Genomic DNA, 16,966 nt, shown 5'->3' on the forward strand with positions numbered 1-16,966 from the left:
CACTCCCGGCCGGCGGAGCGGCGGTCGTGGGCGGCGCGGCAGCGAGGGCCCGTTAAACCAAATCCGTGTTTTAGTCAGGATTTAGTATTTGGAAAAGGCCTGGTTTTTAATTACATAAACAAGGATGCAGCCTGTTTGCGTTAAACAACAGTAAGCGGCCGCTAGGAACTCTGCACCAGAAGCAAATGCGTAAACGTTACTCACGCGTGAGGGGGAAGTGCTGCAGGCCCTGCACGCTTGCTGGATGCGATGGTCGCAGGACACCGTCCACCCCAAAAATCCCACCGAGGCTGGATTTAAGTGCATAAAACTACAGAGGAAGTTAACACCGTTGATTGCCCAGCTCGTCACCGAGGCAGACGGCGGCAGCGGTTGATGCTGTAACGACAGTCCGCAGAGCTGGGCCCAACCCTCCCTCGACAGGGATGGCAGCAGGCCATCGCAGTTTCAGCTTGTGCATTTGACAAGGCAGCGTAGAATCCATTACCATCTTTCCCCTGCATACTTAGCTCTTTTTTTTTTTAATGGTCACAAATAAAGGGACCAGAAAAAGGTAAGGGGAAAATGAGAATTGGAAGAAAGGAAAACAAACATCACAGAGTAAAAATCTTGCAAGGGTCACCGCAGCAGCTGCAGTATCTGAAGCTTCACTTATCCTTAGCAGTCAGTTATTTTTGATCATGGCGGAATGGCCTTGTTATTTTAAAGACTCTGCCCTTGTAACAGAAGAACAGAAGTATTTTTTATTATTAAATGCTCTTTATTTTTATCTACATCCCATTATTGCATAAAGATCACATCTTTTTAAATATAATAAAGCTATCAAATAGGTAAACCTCATCACCTTCCCTCCTCACACTGAAACAAGGAAAAGATAAACCAACAGGCGGCTTCTGGTTTTTAGGCAATATGCTTTAAGAACATAAGCACATTTCTGGTTTGAACAGCAGCAGAATTGGCTGATGTGGTATTTGTTACTTGTTTACAGTTTCACATGTGCACAAATCTTTAGGAAAGCTTTTTAAAAGGCGTGTGCAGCAAATCTGTGGACTTTTGCATCCTCAGTCATTTGCCAAAACATTTTATTGTGTTCAAGTTAATACAAATTATATTTTGCATGAACTTTGTGTTAATGCCACATTGGATTTCCACGAAGTTTTAAAGACCCAGTTCTAGGTCTTCCAGTTCCTGAAGGAGAGCAGTTTCTTTCTGAATCTTCTCCAACTAGAACAAAAAAGTACAAGATGTCACAGATGTAGCTTATTATAAAATGACACTTGAATAAACTGCATACAACTTAAAAGTACCTGATTCTTCTCTAGCTGTTTGCCAGCAGCTGCTTGTTCTTTCAGCTGCTCAATTGCCTTTAGTTTCTGTAAAAAAACCAAAACAAAACAAAAAAACCCACACTAATACAAAAATATTGGTGAACCAAGAATAGAAAAAAACAGTCTTAGAAGTTCCTGCACTTGCAACTGCCTGATTTACCAGGAGGCAGGTCTCAATATGGAAGGCACATTTCATTTAAGCATCTCCAGATGCTCATTCCAGAATTCCCCACCAATAAAAGACTTTTCTTTCAAGAACAAAACCTAGAGAACAGAAGCGCTTCTTAGTCTCTGAAACACAAACACCATGCATTATCTCCCTGAAGGGCTAGATCCAAATTCAGAAATTGCTCCTCCACTATCACTATCCCTCTTCACCACACATTTTCCTCAGAAAGCCTGGAACATTAATCAAAAAGGAGGACCACGGAAAGTAGGAGGCAGCCTAGAGAAAAGCACCCTGATGGATTATGCAGAAAGGGAGAAGATTTTCTAGCCTGAACCAAACAACTTCCATTCTGAAATTACTTAATCCAAGAATTTCCAAGATTGGCAGTAAACTTCGCACCCATACCATTTAGAAGTTAGGGAAGAAACAGAAACCACATAGATGGTTCCCTCTTCAGATCCAAGATCCAATAAACAAGAAGCCCATACAGCTGCTTTCTAAACGTAAACACCTTTAAGCTGTACCCCTACCCCTCAGCTGTGAGGATTGGGTGCACATGCAACAGTAGTCGTAAAAGGAGACTAGAATACTCTTCCGTGTACCTGTCAGTGGCTTCTACACTGTCTAGATGCTGCTCTGATAAGATCTTTAGGAGTCCGGGCAAGTGATGACCTCCTCTACTGTTTTACAAGATGGAAAAGCAAAGGAAGTTGGTTTACAAAGTCAGGAAATTACCATCTATGTAAATGCTACCCTGCTGAGCTCAAGTCACCTTACAATCAGACTAGATCTTACAGCTAATTACAGCTTAATTACAGCTAATCTGCTGTTCATTAGCAAAAAAATCCCCTCACCTTTTTTAAATTCTTTATCTTCTTGTCAACTTCAGGATCTCCTGATGTTACGACAGGCACAGCACTCCGTGGTGCATTCTGTGATGCTGAGGACTGTGTAGATTCCTGGTTCGCATCAGCTTTGGCCTCCTGTAAATAAATAAAATAAACACATTATCTAGAAAATATGTTCGATTACAAAGGGACTGCAAAATGGCTTTAATAATTTCAAGAGATCCATTTAATATTTCTTCTTTCACTAGTTTGCTGGTGTTCTCCAAAATTTCTAAGTGACTTGCTTTGATGTATTGCATTACCTATACATATATATATATATGCTTTCCACGAAAAAAGGTTATCTATAACAACTCACATGCTGTTTCTTGTTAATTTCTACTTCCTCAAGACACCAACCATACATAGCATAGGGAAACATCAGTAAGGATGACACAACAAACACATACACAAATATTTTATAAAGTAGACTGGTGGGTCATTGTCTCTGAAGAAAGGACTCAAAACCAGTGTAAGAAATTAAAAAATATTATTTAAAGAATTATTGCTTCAGAAGTTAGTAGAAATTGGAAAGCTAATAACAAAAGCTGATTTTTATCTACCTGGCCAAAGAACAGGAAGCAAAGAGATAACCCAGAACAGGCTGTCTTTGGTCTGCCCTGATAATATGCCTCAGCCCTGCCCTGCTGGGGGGACACATCAAAGCAGCGAGTCCATTCTTACCTCTCACCTAAGACTGGAACAAACTACACAGATTGTCTGAAGGCGAAAGGGCAGAATTACTTAGTCTTAACATTGATTTCAGCTAACATTCACAGCAACTAACCGAAGCTGTTATTTTTAAGTCATCCTTTTGTACCTGCTTTAGTCCGATTAAAAAGTCTACCACCCTCCCCACAACTTAGCACATGCAAAATGTGTGGAGGGCTCTCAGTGCAACTAACGGCCACTGCTCTGAGACTGATCAGTGCTGTCTGTGAAGACGTTATCCTTGAAAGAACTACTTTTCCAGTACCTGTTTAGCAGCTTTCTTCGCTTCGTGTTTCCTCTGATTTTTGAGAGCTGTTTTAGAGAGTGGCTTATCACTGCTTCCCAGCTGTGGTTTCATATTCTGGGGTGGCTCGTCCTCATGCTGCGGGATATGCAAAATTAACAGTTACAAAATCTGTATTCCATGTTGGCACAAAAAAACCTAACAGTGAACTCCAAACCTACTTAAGACAACACCATATGCAAACATGAACCATAAAGTAAGAGGAAGGAAAAACAAAGAAAGGAAGGGGGGGGAGAAGGGGGGGAAAGTATGTGCCCTTTCTCTTTCGAGTAGCAGAAGACAGCATGAAAAGGGTTTCAAACTCATCCTTCCTCAAGTTTGGATGGGACTATCCTGTATGTCCTAAAGATTTCATGGATTTCTGATAAAATAACAAAATCATCATGTTTTCTATCTTGGGGGGAAATAAAATCAAAGAGGAATAAAACAGCACAAAATGACTGAAGCTTGGCATTTTGCTTTTGTTGACAACTTTTTAATTCGGACTCCTAGTGACAAGAAAGGAAAAATGGGTTGCTGGGAGGGGAGATGGGGTGGTGTTTCTTGGGGGGGGTGGGGGATGTTAGATGGGAGGTGAAAAGGTGTGGGGGGGTGTTTAGTCTTTTGGTTTTTTAAGATAATTCTTAATTGAGGAGCTGGATTGTTTTAACGCATATGACAAGATTTCTTGCCCATATAAGTAAGCAGAATTATTTTATTTAACACATCTTTTCTCTACTACCTCTGCTTTTTGATAATTTGCCAAATCAGACATTAGTATGATTTTAGTATGATTAATAGATTCCTCACAAGCCAAGCAGCAGTCTTTCCTTCAAAAGCACAAGGCTCAAAATCAAAGCTCTCCAAGACTTAAACATCAGGGGTGCAACTGTTAAATGCAATTAGTTGCTACGCAGCCTACTTTGAAAATTTGCAGAAAAGAAACTAATTAGACAAGTAGGTCACTATACTGAAACCTGTTTAAACTGCAGCTGACTTGCTAACAATCGAATCTCTCTCTAGCAAGTAAACTTGCAAAAAAAAAAAAAAAGCTGTTGGGAGGACAGTCAACCACCTGTCTAGCTGGGTTTAGACTGGTAAGTCGGGTCACCCAAATCAGAGGCTTCTATCTTAACTAGAGTACCCAATTTCACTATAAACCAAATTTGCAGTTTATTGTTCCAGTGCATGTTGTAGAGAGTGTTTTTAAAGTTTGCAAATGACTTCGTAAAAGGAGAGTATTTGGACCAAAGAAATTTCAGTTTTCTAGCATACATTCTTGCCCACAGTGAGCAAAATGTCAAAGAGGATTATCAAGAAAACCTCTCAAAAAACCCACAATACTACTGTCAGTCTGATTATTCTTCTAACGTTTCTCATTAAATATATACACATATTTCAGGCCAAGCTTCAAAGATGGGCAAAGCAATGAAACAGAACAATTTCGTTCATATATGAAACTGTCTACTTACAAGCTTGGAACTTGTTACAGGTTTGTTTCTCAGGGCTGGAGGTCTGTACGCTTGAGCAGGCTTTGGCTCGGCACTGGGCAATTCACTTGGAACTGCCTGGTATTTTACTGCTTTCACTGGGAACACCCCATCCAAGAAGGGCTGCCAGGAAACTTGCCACATTTCTTCATTTGATGGAACTTCGTAGCTGTGTAATAGAGAGCCAGTGTAGTGCCATATCTTGTAACCATTACTGACTCGTAGCCTGGGAGCACATGTAGCTGTTACAATATGTTCCCCATCAGGACACCAAGCAAAGTATGTGGAATCCGAGGCTACTGGTTTGGAAATGAGTTTGTAGTTTTTAACGTCCCACACTTCCATCTGTCCCCTGAGATTTCCAAATCCTGCTAGCACTAGGATGTGTCCATGGGGGCTGTAGTAGGCAGCATTGCGAGGACCGGTTCCAAAATCAAACACAGGGTCACATTTCAGATTAAAAACTGTTGCTTTGGCAGGCATAAAACCATACACAGCACAGAACTCGACAGAATTGGGGTTCCAAATAACATCATAAATAGGACCATTTTTTGCTAAAGGAAAAGGAAAATATGCAGCTGTTAGATTATCTCTTTTCAGTGCAAGCAAAAATAAAATCAATAGCGATTCTTAACTTCATGCTTTGCTAAAATGCCGTGATCTAATTATTGACAGTGAAAATGAATACTGCTAACAATAGAGGTAGAAACAACATTTTATCTTTTGATAATTTTAGTTAAGGTTTGCAACAATAACTGCAGCCATTCCAAATTACCTCTGTAGGGTCAGCATCAGCACTTAAACAGTAAGCATATTTTTTTTCATGTAAAAAAAATTCCTTTATTTTTTTTCCTCGTTATTCAAGTATGATCTCTCAGGACCTTCTCAAACTGTCCCACTGGAAACCTGCAAAAACAGGAGTTTTATACCAGCTGGATGCTAGTTCCTTTTTTTTGAATCTAAGAAATATTGCATAGCTCAGCAAAATATTGATCTAAGTTATCTTTGGACCGTGCTCATGCACGGTATTTTATAAGACAGATTTTAAAGTGAGAGCACACACAAAAAATGGTTTTACACATAACGATTAAAACTTGATATTGTTAGAAGCTATTCTGGGTGTTAGAACATTAGGAGATACTGAAGAATGATGAATTAAGTGATGGAAACTCATGTAAAATATACAGGGGTAAGTAAAAAACATAGCTCATTATAAGTTTTTATCATATGGTATTTCAGATAAATGCCACATGCATTACTGACAATTCTTAAATCCAGACGTTGACCCAAAATATCAAACTATTTAAATTGTTAATTCCTGTTGTTATTCTAAAGCCTCATTATCTTTAGAAACTAGGCTGTGCAATCACACTGTCTGTGTTTTTCCCTTTAAAACTTTTTAGATTACATTAACCAAATGCAGCTATAGAGACAGAGATCTGAAAAAAAATTACGTTCCTGCACATTTCATGACAGTAGACAGCTGGAGAGATGCGGGCAGCTTTATACGGGCTTCAACAGCTAAGGCAAAGGCTGCAGCATGAGCAGGTTATTAGTAAAAAATGAAAAACCCTCTACAAATGCTAGTGTGAAAAAAGCTTCAAAATTGGACCTCAAAAGTAACCAGAAGATGCAAATCCATAGGAAATGAGGCACCACTCACTCCAAGTGTCCACCACTTGCTTTTGTTGGAAAAAACAGTTTTACGAGACAGACATCAGTTTGTTTTTTTTTTTCCTTGAAAAGGAATAGCTAAATTAAATGAAAATTAATTATAAGCTTCCTGTTTAATAAAGATGCATTTCAAAGGGCAAAGACGGTTTTAATAAGTATGTAATTAAACAACTAGTGTTCCCAATCCAGGAAAGTGCTCCCAGAGAAATTCTAGATACTGAGTTGTAATCTTGATTATTTTTCCCCAGTGAAGTTAGCAACAAAGGGAAATGGGGCACAGTACTTGCTACCAGAAGTTTTGCTACAGAAGACAAACTGCAGATGTTCTCCCAATGAGCACTAGTATTGAAGAGAATATATTCAGTCTCTCTACAGTCACTTAAGCATAGCCTACATTACCCTGTCCCTGGTGTTTTGAAATATTCACAACAAACTAGCCTCTATAATCCCAAACAAGACAGGTGTTTAACATAAACAGCAACAACTCAAGACAGTGAAAAAATACCACTACAGGGGAAATTAGTGAATGGACTTCCAGTTCAAACAAGACACTGAAATTAAGAGCATCAACTTGCTTCTCCCCAACATGTCATTTTTATGTCTTAGAACTCTTTCCATTTTACTATACAAAATATAGGAATTCCATTTTCCAATATACTTAAAAAACAATGTTCTCACTCTGCCCCTGTTCTGGAGTAACAGCATCAATTGCATGTCTAAAAGTGCGTGTAGCATTATTCCCTTTGGTAACATACTTCCCTGCCTATTTTGGTTTCTCAGACATTAAGCTGGCTCTGTTGTCCAGGTGTTTCCTTAGTAAACAGGTATAATTCCCTTCCTGTGCACATGAACACCCTCCCAAGCAGATTGTATATTTTAACTGAAAGTGTGTGCACTCTGCCGCTGACATTAAGATGACAAGTATACTAAAGACAACAAGATAATTCAGCTATTCAGAAAAAAAAAAAACCAACCCACCTTACTCCAGATTAAAAAAAAAAAAATCTGGTGAAGGATTTTTTGTTAGGAGTACTTTTTTTTTTAAAAAAAGATTACTTCATTACATTAACAAAAAAACCCCTCATACATTAAACAAAAGCTGGTGAAACAGCAATTCCCACTATCAAGAGCTATAATACAATGAAAAAATGCCTGAGGGCTACTTACGCAATTGTACGACTGCACTTTCTCCATTTGTTGCAATGTAGTGCAGAGTTTGTTCTCCATAGTATGAAGCACCTGTTTTATCAACTTCTGTACTAGCTATTACTAGCACAGCAGTGGCTAAGAGAATAGACATACAGTTATTTCAATACAATTATTGCAAATGATATAAACTATTTCACAAACTACCATGAACAAAGAAATTAGTTTGATTATGAATTCTAGTTAGTTGCTTGTGTAACAGTGCTGGTATCATTCTCTTCTGAATTTCATTTTTCCTAAATGTTAACCCAAACGGAATGACTATCTTCCTTTCTCAGATGAAAAGTGTAAGCCAAGTCTATTCACTCATCGTTGAATTATGAGAAGGTGAAGACACTTTTGCAGCCATAAAAGATATTCATCTGACTAAGGCAGGAACCAAGCATCCTGATCAGTCCTTGAATAAAACGTTTCATCAACAGCTTTTGTATGTACATCTATTTTATCCAAAACTGTGTGCCCACATGTGGTTTCTTCGTGTATGTAATACCTTCCCTGTATTCCAATCAATGTGGGTTAAAGTAAAATGGTTTTTACAAAATTATTCTGAAACAGCTCATTGCTAACAGCAAAGCACACAGAGGACTGTGCAAGTCATCCCAATTGTGATACGTCTGTGTATATACAATTTTACAGATTAAGAACAGTTTATGCTCTGGTATAATCTTACGTTTACAGTCTACATACATTATCATCACAGAACGCAAAATTCAATTTGATTTTGTTATTCAACTGCAAAATTTACCAATATGTAAAATATTCTCAATTACAATATACAAAATCATGGAAGTCAACACAGGAAAGTTATGAGCACTTCAGGGTAATCAGAATTGTAGCCTTAACATTGCATTGGCATAAATGGATATCGTCAGTATTTACCTGCACACGCAAATTAAATGCAAAACCCACACAGTAAAAGTAATTAAATCCAAAATGGGTGGAATATAAAACTTTAAATATACAGCTGTTATACCTCTTTTGTTCCACAGCATTGTCACCTTGTCAGCTTTAAAGAAACTTTTATTGGCTAGTGCAGACTGAGGGCCACCAAAGTTGGGATACTGATAGAGTCTAACGAATGATGGTGCACCTTTACTGCCCGGAACATACACAGCAACCTAAAACAAAGCCACGAGATTTTACTGCAGATTATATTCTTGGTAGCACAGGGTCTATTCACTGCTAGTACATTGTACTAAAATTACAGTAATTTTTTGAAGAAAACCAAGAAAAAAATTGGAAACAACATCAGAAGTACCTTGGTCGGCTGTGCTCCTGGAGATAACACAAAATCATTAACCTTTTGCAAATGCAGTTTATTTGCAATAGTATCTGCAAAAAAAGTCACAGATGTGATGACGTTAATGACAAACTATGTTAGTAGCCTGGATTACTTCATTATACCTTTTTATGGGTCTGTATCATGGATAATAAAGAACAGTATATATAATGATAAAGGATTTATTTTAGTAGGCAAACAACCATTACCTTCCCATTTCATCATACGTTTTTATTTACAAAACCAATTTGAACTGAGCCTAGGTCTGAAATCCAGTATTTCGTATTTGAAAGTTCAAACAGCAAGGAAGCTTCTGAACCCCACGTGAACACAGGTCATGTTTTAAGCAAAGCACAGCATTCTTCATCTTATCTGCGCTGACTTCAGAGGAAGCAGCATCAGTCACATCCAGATAACACGCACCATTACACAGAGCCAGGGATTCTCCCCTCAACTTTACTGGATCATTCTTCCTGAAAGGAGGTGTTCATAAAGGCCTGTTTTGTGCTGAACATTGCTCGTTTACACAAACAACTTACAGGAAATGCATCTTTAAAAAGTAAATGAACAGCAGCAACCCACAACCTTATTCCAGCAAGGAAGTCTGCGCTGAGCAGCGGACCTTGTGCTGGAACAGACATTCCATGCTTCCCTAGTATTAGCTTCATTAACATCAATAGGGCTAATTCTCAGGAAACTGCATCTCTCATAGGCTGTATTTTTAGGTCCCAGAATAATTCTTGTAGCAGCTTCAAAAAAAAAAAAAAAAAACAAACCCCCACCCACCACAACCCAACCAAACAACCAAAACACCAAAAACCAAAACACACCAAAAACAAAAACCACACGCCACTGTTCTCCCCCCAGCAGTTTTCTTTTATTCCTTTAAATTTTTGTTCCAATTAATTTTTATCTTCCTGCTTTTTTCTTCCCCTTTCCCTTTTTGACCTCTATTGACTCCAAATATTCTACCACTAGTAGTAAATTTCCTTGAAAAAAATGCTCTAGCTTCACAACTTCATTTTTGCCATCAATATAAATTTTCTAATGAGCCATTTTTAATAGTTCATTGACAGAATACACACAACGCAAAGAAGTAATCATAGATCATGTTCTCTATTGACAATTTCCTGGATCTCATTAAATGAGAAACAATACAAAATCAGGCCTCTTTAATTGAAAATTAGATGCATTTCATACTAAATAAGTCACTGAAAAGATAAACAAGACAGTGAAAACATACTTCATTAGAACATAATGATTCTGAATTCCAAATTCAAATAGAAAGTAGGCAATATTTCAAATAAAAAGGAAGCAAAAGAAGAAATGAGGAAAAAAATTGAAAGCGGAAAAAAAAGCACCCAAAAGAAGATGCCTATAAAGAATGCAATGAAACTATCTTATAGAAATACTTGCGTACTAAAGTTGTTGTTTTCAAAGAAGTGCACTTCATTGTTTACATTCCTGGCACAAATGCTTTCATCATCTGCCCAGCAAGGACACCTACATTTAAAGACAAAAATTAGAAACACTGAATGATGCTCATCTTTAGCAGTCTAGGATTTTTTTCCTCCATTTTTAAAGCCAAGCAAGTTCAAACATGATACATGTTTCAAATGGAGAAGTGACATCTGCATAGTAAAAACTATACAACTAGACTTAGTTATTGTCTCCCCAGCTTTCTCTGTGGTGCAAAATGATAGTGAATTTATATTAAGACATGAACAATTGTAACTACGTACAAAGGTACTTTCAAGCACAGATACTTGCCTTCAGCTAGTAGCAGGCAATATTTTGAAAGCCAACACCACACTAAAAGCTCTATTTACCTGGACCAAATTTTGAAAACGACATTTCTTTGCAAACAATTAGCATCTGGAAAAGTTATTTACCAGTTCTGCATCTTTTTCTGGATGAAAGATTTTAAACATTTTCCAGTTTTCACATCATGAAGTTGTAGGTTGGGCACCCCTGCTGTGCCATCTTTAGCAGCTGCAACAAAAACATGGATTACAGTAGTGGTCTCTGGGGATTAAATCTGCTTTACCACGATGACATTCCATCTCATGATTCTACAAGCAATCAAACATGCATAAACTTCTAACAAGAAGCATCCCACCCCCTGAGGGACTAAACTCTACACTGCTAATTGCTTTACCTATTAACGTAAGTCTTTCAGTCTACAGAAAGAACTAACATTTGGAAGTGTAGGGTTTTTACTCTCATTACAAGACAAGGACCACCAACACTAGGACAGATCTTTTAATCAAAACCAAAAGCTGTCCTCCTGGCAAAAAATGAAGATATGTTCTCCATTCCTACATTTTGTTCTCACAAGAATGCAATGTGTTTTGTCCCTCACGCTGCAGTCACAGCTCTATCTGCAAGCCATACAAAACGGTTCTGCTGGTTTTGAACTCTCTGTACCCTTCTACTCACTCTGAATACTACAGCCTGTCTATTTCTACCAGTGATTCAAAACAGGCCTCCTAACAGTTCCCTAACAGTCCACGGTTGGCATCAATTCTGTCACTTGTGCTGCCTTGTCTTATCCTACAACCTGTCCCAGACCACTTCCCACACACTCGGCTTATGGCCAGCTCTTTCTGTCTAGGGAAGCATTTACACTGTCTACTTTAGACATGCAACTTAGATGAGACTGAGGCTACCTAAATCAGGAACATAAACTCCATAGAGAGGCAGAGGAGAGAATAAAGCCCTCTGGACAATGGAGAACACTCAAGTCGGCCATGCCCAGTGGAGGACATGAGTACTCAGACAGCTTACAATTTTCCTTGTCTATACATGAATATAAACTGCTTGAACAGCACATTATTCAAAGACGCTCTTTGCACTCAAATCAGTTAGCGATTTTTAGAAACGTGATTTATTCAATAGAGTAATTGTTAGTACGTGCAGTCTGATTTAGTGTTTGTAAGAACGGTCAATACCAGATGCTTTCAGAAGATGGCATCCCTCCCTCCTCCACTATATACTTGATTACCCATATAATTTTCTGTACACTTTCTATACTGCTCATTTAGCCAATAAATATGCTACAATGACAAATCAGTTAAATGAAAGCCTGCAAACTGAATTAAAATATGCAGTTACCCCATGTACTTTTAAAGCTGGTAAAATACTCACTTGTATAGGCCTGCCATGTTGCCAGAACATTATTTTTTGGTGAGAATTCAAGGCAAACTGCCTTTGGAAGATCAAAGGAACGCAGTAACTCAGCACTGGTGACATTAACAATATTTACTCTGGAACCAAAAGATGCTATTTCAGTAAAACATGCTTGAAATAGTTCATTAATAGCCAAGGTATCTCTTCACATATTTGACTCTTCTAGATCTGTTCCAAATTTGGCCAATGTAACAAAATTAGAAGAGCTTTTTCCCCCCCCTCCTGCTTTTACTAAACTTTTGCAAGAACACATTTTAAAACCAGATACCCAAGCAGAAACAGAAACTAAGTGAAAGCACTGGTCAAAATATATCACATATTTTTATCTGCAACATTTAAACTCTGAACCAGAGACAAGACATACTCTATCCATAGAGAGTCCATCCACACTTCCACAGTGCTGAAGTTGAGCAACAGTCAACAGAAAGATTCTAACTGAATTAAAACACGCATTTATCTCACCTATTTTTAAAGGTCTTATATCTATAAGGATACAACATTTAAGATTTGGGCTTTTTGAGTTTGGGGGATGCAGGGAGACATGGACAATGAAAAACAAAGGTCAGACGGCTGAACAAACAAGGTCAGGCAGCACCTCTGAACACTGTATATTAAAGATCTGCCACATATGGAATCCAAAGAAACAAAAAAGATCACATCAAGATGCGTCCAAGCCACCGTTGTTCTCAGAACGTGAATTAGGAGCCTGTTCCTCACCATCTCACTAGCTGCTCCCCCTCAAAAATGAAGGAAGATGGACAGCTCCCAAAACAAAGAGGCAAATCTTTCCAGTCCTGCCATGCCATTTGGAGTATTCTCATTTAAAGTATTGGCAGGACTGGAAAGATTTGCCATTTGGAGTATTCTCATTTAAAGTATGGGTACCTGGATATACAACCCAGTTGTTTGAAAAACATTTTCCCCCCCCCCAACATTTTCTGGAAATGGACCTTTCCAATTGACAAAAAATTTTTTTTTTAAAAGAAAAATGAAGAGTCTGGATATTTTGGAGAACCAGAAACAACAGTGAAAGTAACGAATCCTACATCTAACTTAAATGGTATTATTAAATACTTTTGCAGATTTTTTTTTTAACCTGTTAGTAAGAATACCGACATTTCAGAAAAAGCCTTATCACCTCTTTACAGCAGCAACCCCATGACGCACTCTTATGTAAAGGACGATCTCTAGTAAACTCTAATGCATCTGGTCTATAAAAAAAGAAACCATGTGACGTTTGTACGTAAGATGCATAGAATCTTCATTTTCTATGAACTTTACTAATAGATTGATCCCAGAAAACCAGGTACTATTGTACTGGGAAGTATGAACAAAAAACCCAAATAAAGCATATCCAGATTCCACAGGAATGGGTGTATACTAAATATAAGAAAAACAGTAAATACTTCATCTGATATTCAGGAAACAAAGTCACTGCTGCAAATAATGCAAAAATAAACTCCATTTAAAGCATGTATGCAAACATTTTCATTAACAGCAATAGCCTTTACACAGACAAGAGTAAATGGGGCATAACTGATTTGGTTTATTTAATACAAACTAAATGAGTAATATCATAAAATGCACCAACTTTTCTCCATTGCACCAGGCAAAGAGGGAACCGTCCTTGCTAAAAGCAACAGCTTTGCAATTTTTTCCAGAGTCCCTAAAGAAGTAAGAAATGCACATTAGTAATTGAACGTACTGCATAAGTTAAGGTATTTTTAACAAAAAGAAAAAGCAACACACCGATTTTCCTGCTGCGCTCCCAAATAGCACTTTGTAACAGCGCAATCTACTCTGCAATTGTTCAGTGATTTTACCTGGGCAATGAGAAGTCAGGCAAGTGTAAAGCCTTCAAAACAATCAATTTTCCGAACTATTGACAGTAAGAAAAAATTCACTTATGTTTATATATTTTTCAATTCTAGAGTCTACCTTTACTTTTTAGAAAATTATTTCTTTTGTGCAAAAGATCAGAAATAGCAATAATAACAGTACCTTTGAAACGCTGTGCTCTCTGTGAAACTAGGTGGCCCGTTCACCATATAAAGCCCTTCAGATCCTCTCACTGGAAGAGTAAACAAATAACTACTCATTTCAAATTCAGAAAATCACCCAAAGCAAAAGTTTTTTCTAATTTATGAACCTTGAGACCTGCATGCACTTTTCCCCTGCTTGCATTTTAGAGTAAACAAGAGAGAGGGTTTAAAGGAAATTCAGAACGTAACAAGGCAGCCGCAGGATTAAAACACAGGACAGAGGCAGCAAAGGGGCAGAGTTGAGCTGAGCTATCGGCCCCAGCACCATAAGCTCTGACACACAGCGCACACACGACTGGGGCGCCAGTCTGCCGTACACCTCTGCAGATGAAACAGCAACCAGCCAGCACTTCTCCGGAGCTGAGGACTAAAGTGGGACAACTGCCGCCGGTCCCAGCCTTCCTACACCCACAGCTATGCAATCTGCTCCCCGCTTCGACCAGCACAGCCCTTCCAGTGCAGCCTTCCCAGCAGGGTCAGTTTACAAACGGGTTTGTCCCTCTGCCACAGGAGCACTGGTGCCTGTGCAAAGGGAGCAGAAACACTGCCAAGGGCAGCGGGGCAGGGCGGGACAGGGGCAAACCAGGTGCATGGCAGAGGGGCTGAGGCAGGGGCACCCAGGGAGCCCCCACCCCTCCCCTGCTCCAGCAGGGCCAGCGATACCAGGCTGCAGGGCTATGCCCGGCTGAGAAGTGAGCATCCCCAGGGATGGAGATCCGCAGCCTCTCTGGGCAGCCTGTGCCCATGTTCAGTCTCACAGTAAAATAGTTTTTCTTATGTTTAAGTGCAATTTCCTGTATTTCAGTTTGAGCCCATTTGCCCATTGTCCCCTCACTGGATACCACAAAACAAGATTCTGGCTTCATCTTGCAGGACAACCTCAAACTACAGAAGAGCTACACCTGCATAAGGAAGGAGGGTGGGACAACATCTCGTCCTAAAACGGCAGATGGTTCTCAGCTCTCAACCCTGTCACAGGAGGCACTTTCATGAAGCCTAACTCTCAGAAGCTGAAAATCCTCCATCAGTGCAAGAGCTGCACAGGAGTCCGGCACAGCGGAGCTGAAAAGGGCTGCCTAGATATTCCCAAAGCGAGGATTAGCTGCCTAAACACAAGAAGAGCATTTGCCAAAGAGAGATTACGTAGGGCTGATTTTTTTGCTGACAGGAGACAGGATTTGCCCTATTGTTAGTTTCAACACTGAAGTTCAACTTGGAAAACAGAAGGCATGAAAGAAATATCAATATAAAATGTGTTTCATATGTCTTTTTTTTCAGAGACATTGCCATGCTTACGGCACTAGAAAACAAACAAGAAATAAAGACAGATTCATGCAAAATCATGCAGTTGGAATTGTTACATAGTGAATAAAACAAATTTTTTTCAGGTTGTTCTATTACAAGCATATTAGAATTCAAAGTTAAACCACAAAACGGGCAGTTGGTATGTAGGCATTAGGTGTGTTTTATGCATTTTCTTGGGACACCAAAGATGCCTAATGCGGTGACAATTTTTTACTGACAGGCATGACTCAAGAAAGCAAGATCTGTACTAGCTGAAGCTGCAGGTTCTGCAGCTGTATTATTTCCAGGAAGCATCAGGGCCAGCGTTGCAGGGGAGGTCTGACAGCAGAAAAGCAGCACTCCCGCTTGGCCGGGTCAGTCCGCATGTGAACCACACAATGGAATCCACACACAGATCCAGCAACACAACACCTGGATGACAGTAACGTCTGCCACCAAACATCCTGCCACTGCTCTTCAGAGCTGCTCTTTTAACCACCAAGTATCCTTACTTCACCTCTCTCATAGCACTTTAGAAATTAACAAATGGAAAACATTTTAAGCAATAGTTTATTAGATTGAGGAAAATACTATTTTGATAGATTTCAAATCTACACTTGCTCTATAGCCCTGTACTTCATTGGGGGTACACCATACACCTAACATACCTCAAGGGTACATCTTAACAACACCTTAAATACGATCCACCAGCTTCACACCCCCGCCTCAAGTCTATTCTCCACATCTCCTGTCAGACTCCCAAGAAAAATTAACATCCAAATTTACAAGATTATAGACAGTAGCAAGCAGTCCAAAATCCACCCTGAACAACTGCACACTCAAGTGAGGATAAATATGTGGACATTTAAAGCTTAGAAACACAGGAAAGGAAAAACACGTATCACATCACAGACAACTTAAAAAGTAAAACAGAGAGAAAAGGAAGAAAGACTCTTAAAAGAAACGCCACAAAATGCAGCGATAAGCCCACAAAATGCAGTGAAGATGCTTCAGTCAGCTGTAAGCTCCTGCTGGCTGTTAAGCAGTTTGCAGAGACCCCGCTAGGCCGGTCCCCACGTCCTGCAAGCCCCTGGGGCTGCCACCATCCGCTCTGAGCCCCGGGGAAGCACGGCTGGGCGAACGGGCCCGCCCTGCTCTCACCCAGTCGCCCTGTCTCCTCTAGCACAGCATCTCCGGGAGCGTTTCACCAGTTATCACCCGGCCGCACATTAACCCAGGAAAAAGAACAAGCAAGCTTTAAAAACCATGCTTTTACGTCCCCGAGCAGCTCCCCGCGGCGGGCCAGCGGCTGCTCAGGCGAGGAAGGGACCGAGACAAGGAGTCAGCACCCCCAGGGGAAGGCCCGGCCGCGGGCCCGCCCGTGCCCCGGGCCAAGCGCTGAACGTGCCCACGTGGCAACAAAA

General features: G+C 39.7%; 2 protein-coding genes across 2 annotated transcripts in view; both read right to left on the reverse strand.

Moving 5' to 3' along the window:
* Positions 1 to 16,966, reverse strand: part of SELENOT (selenoprotein T) — a 28,460-nt gene that overhangs the window by 9,121 nt on the left and 2,373 nt on the right. Inside the window, exon 2 of the mRNA XM_009284255.2 lies at positions 11,979 to 11,984. The gene's annotated coding sequence lies outside the window, so the exon portion shown is untranslated. The remainder of the gene's footprint in view (positions 1 to 11,978; positions 11,985 to 16,966) is intronic.
* Positions 721 to 14,315, reverse strand: EIF2A (eukaryotic translation initiation factor 2A). Its single transcript, XM_009284256.1, has 13 exons — positions 14,218 to 14,315; positions 13,808 to 13,882; positions 12,175 to 12,293; positions 10,920 to 11,019; positions 10,448 to 10,530; positions 9,007 to 9,080; positions 8,722 to 8,866; positions 7,710 to 7,826; positions 4,851 to 5,422; positions 3,361 to 3,477; positions 2,352 to 2,480; positions 1,308 to 1,373; positions 721 to 1,224 (listed from the first exon to the last, which is right to left on the reverse strand). Exons 1-13 carry the CDS (start codon positions 14,313 to 14,315, stop codon positions 1,159 to 1,161), a joined length of 1,761 nt encoding a protein of 586 aa, XP_009282531.1. The 3' UTR covers positions 721 to 1,158.

This window comes from Aptenodytes forsteri, unplaced genomic scaffold, assembly GCF_000699145.1.
Source record: "Aptenodytes forsteri isolate BGI_AS27 unplaced genomic scaffold, ASM69914v1 Scaffold278, whole genome shotgun sequence".
NCBI lineage: Eukaryota > Metazoa > Chordata > Aves > Sphenisciformes > Spheniscidae > Aptenodytes > Aptenodytes forsteri.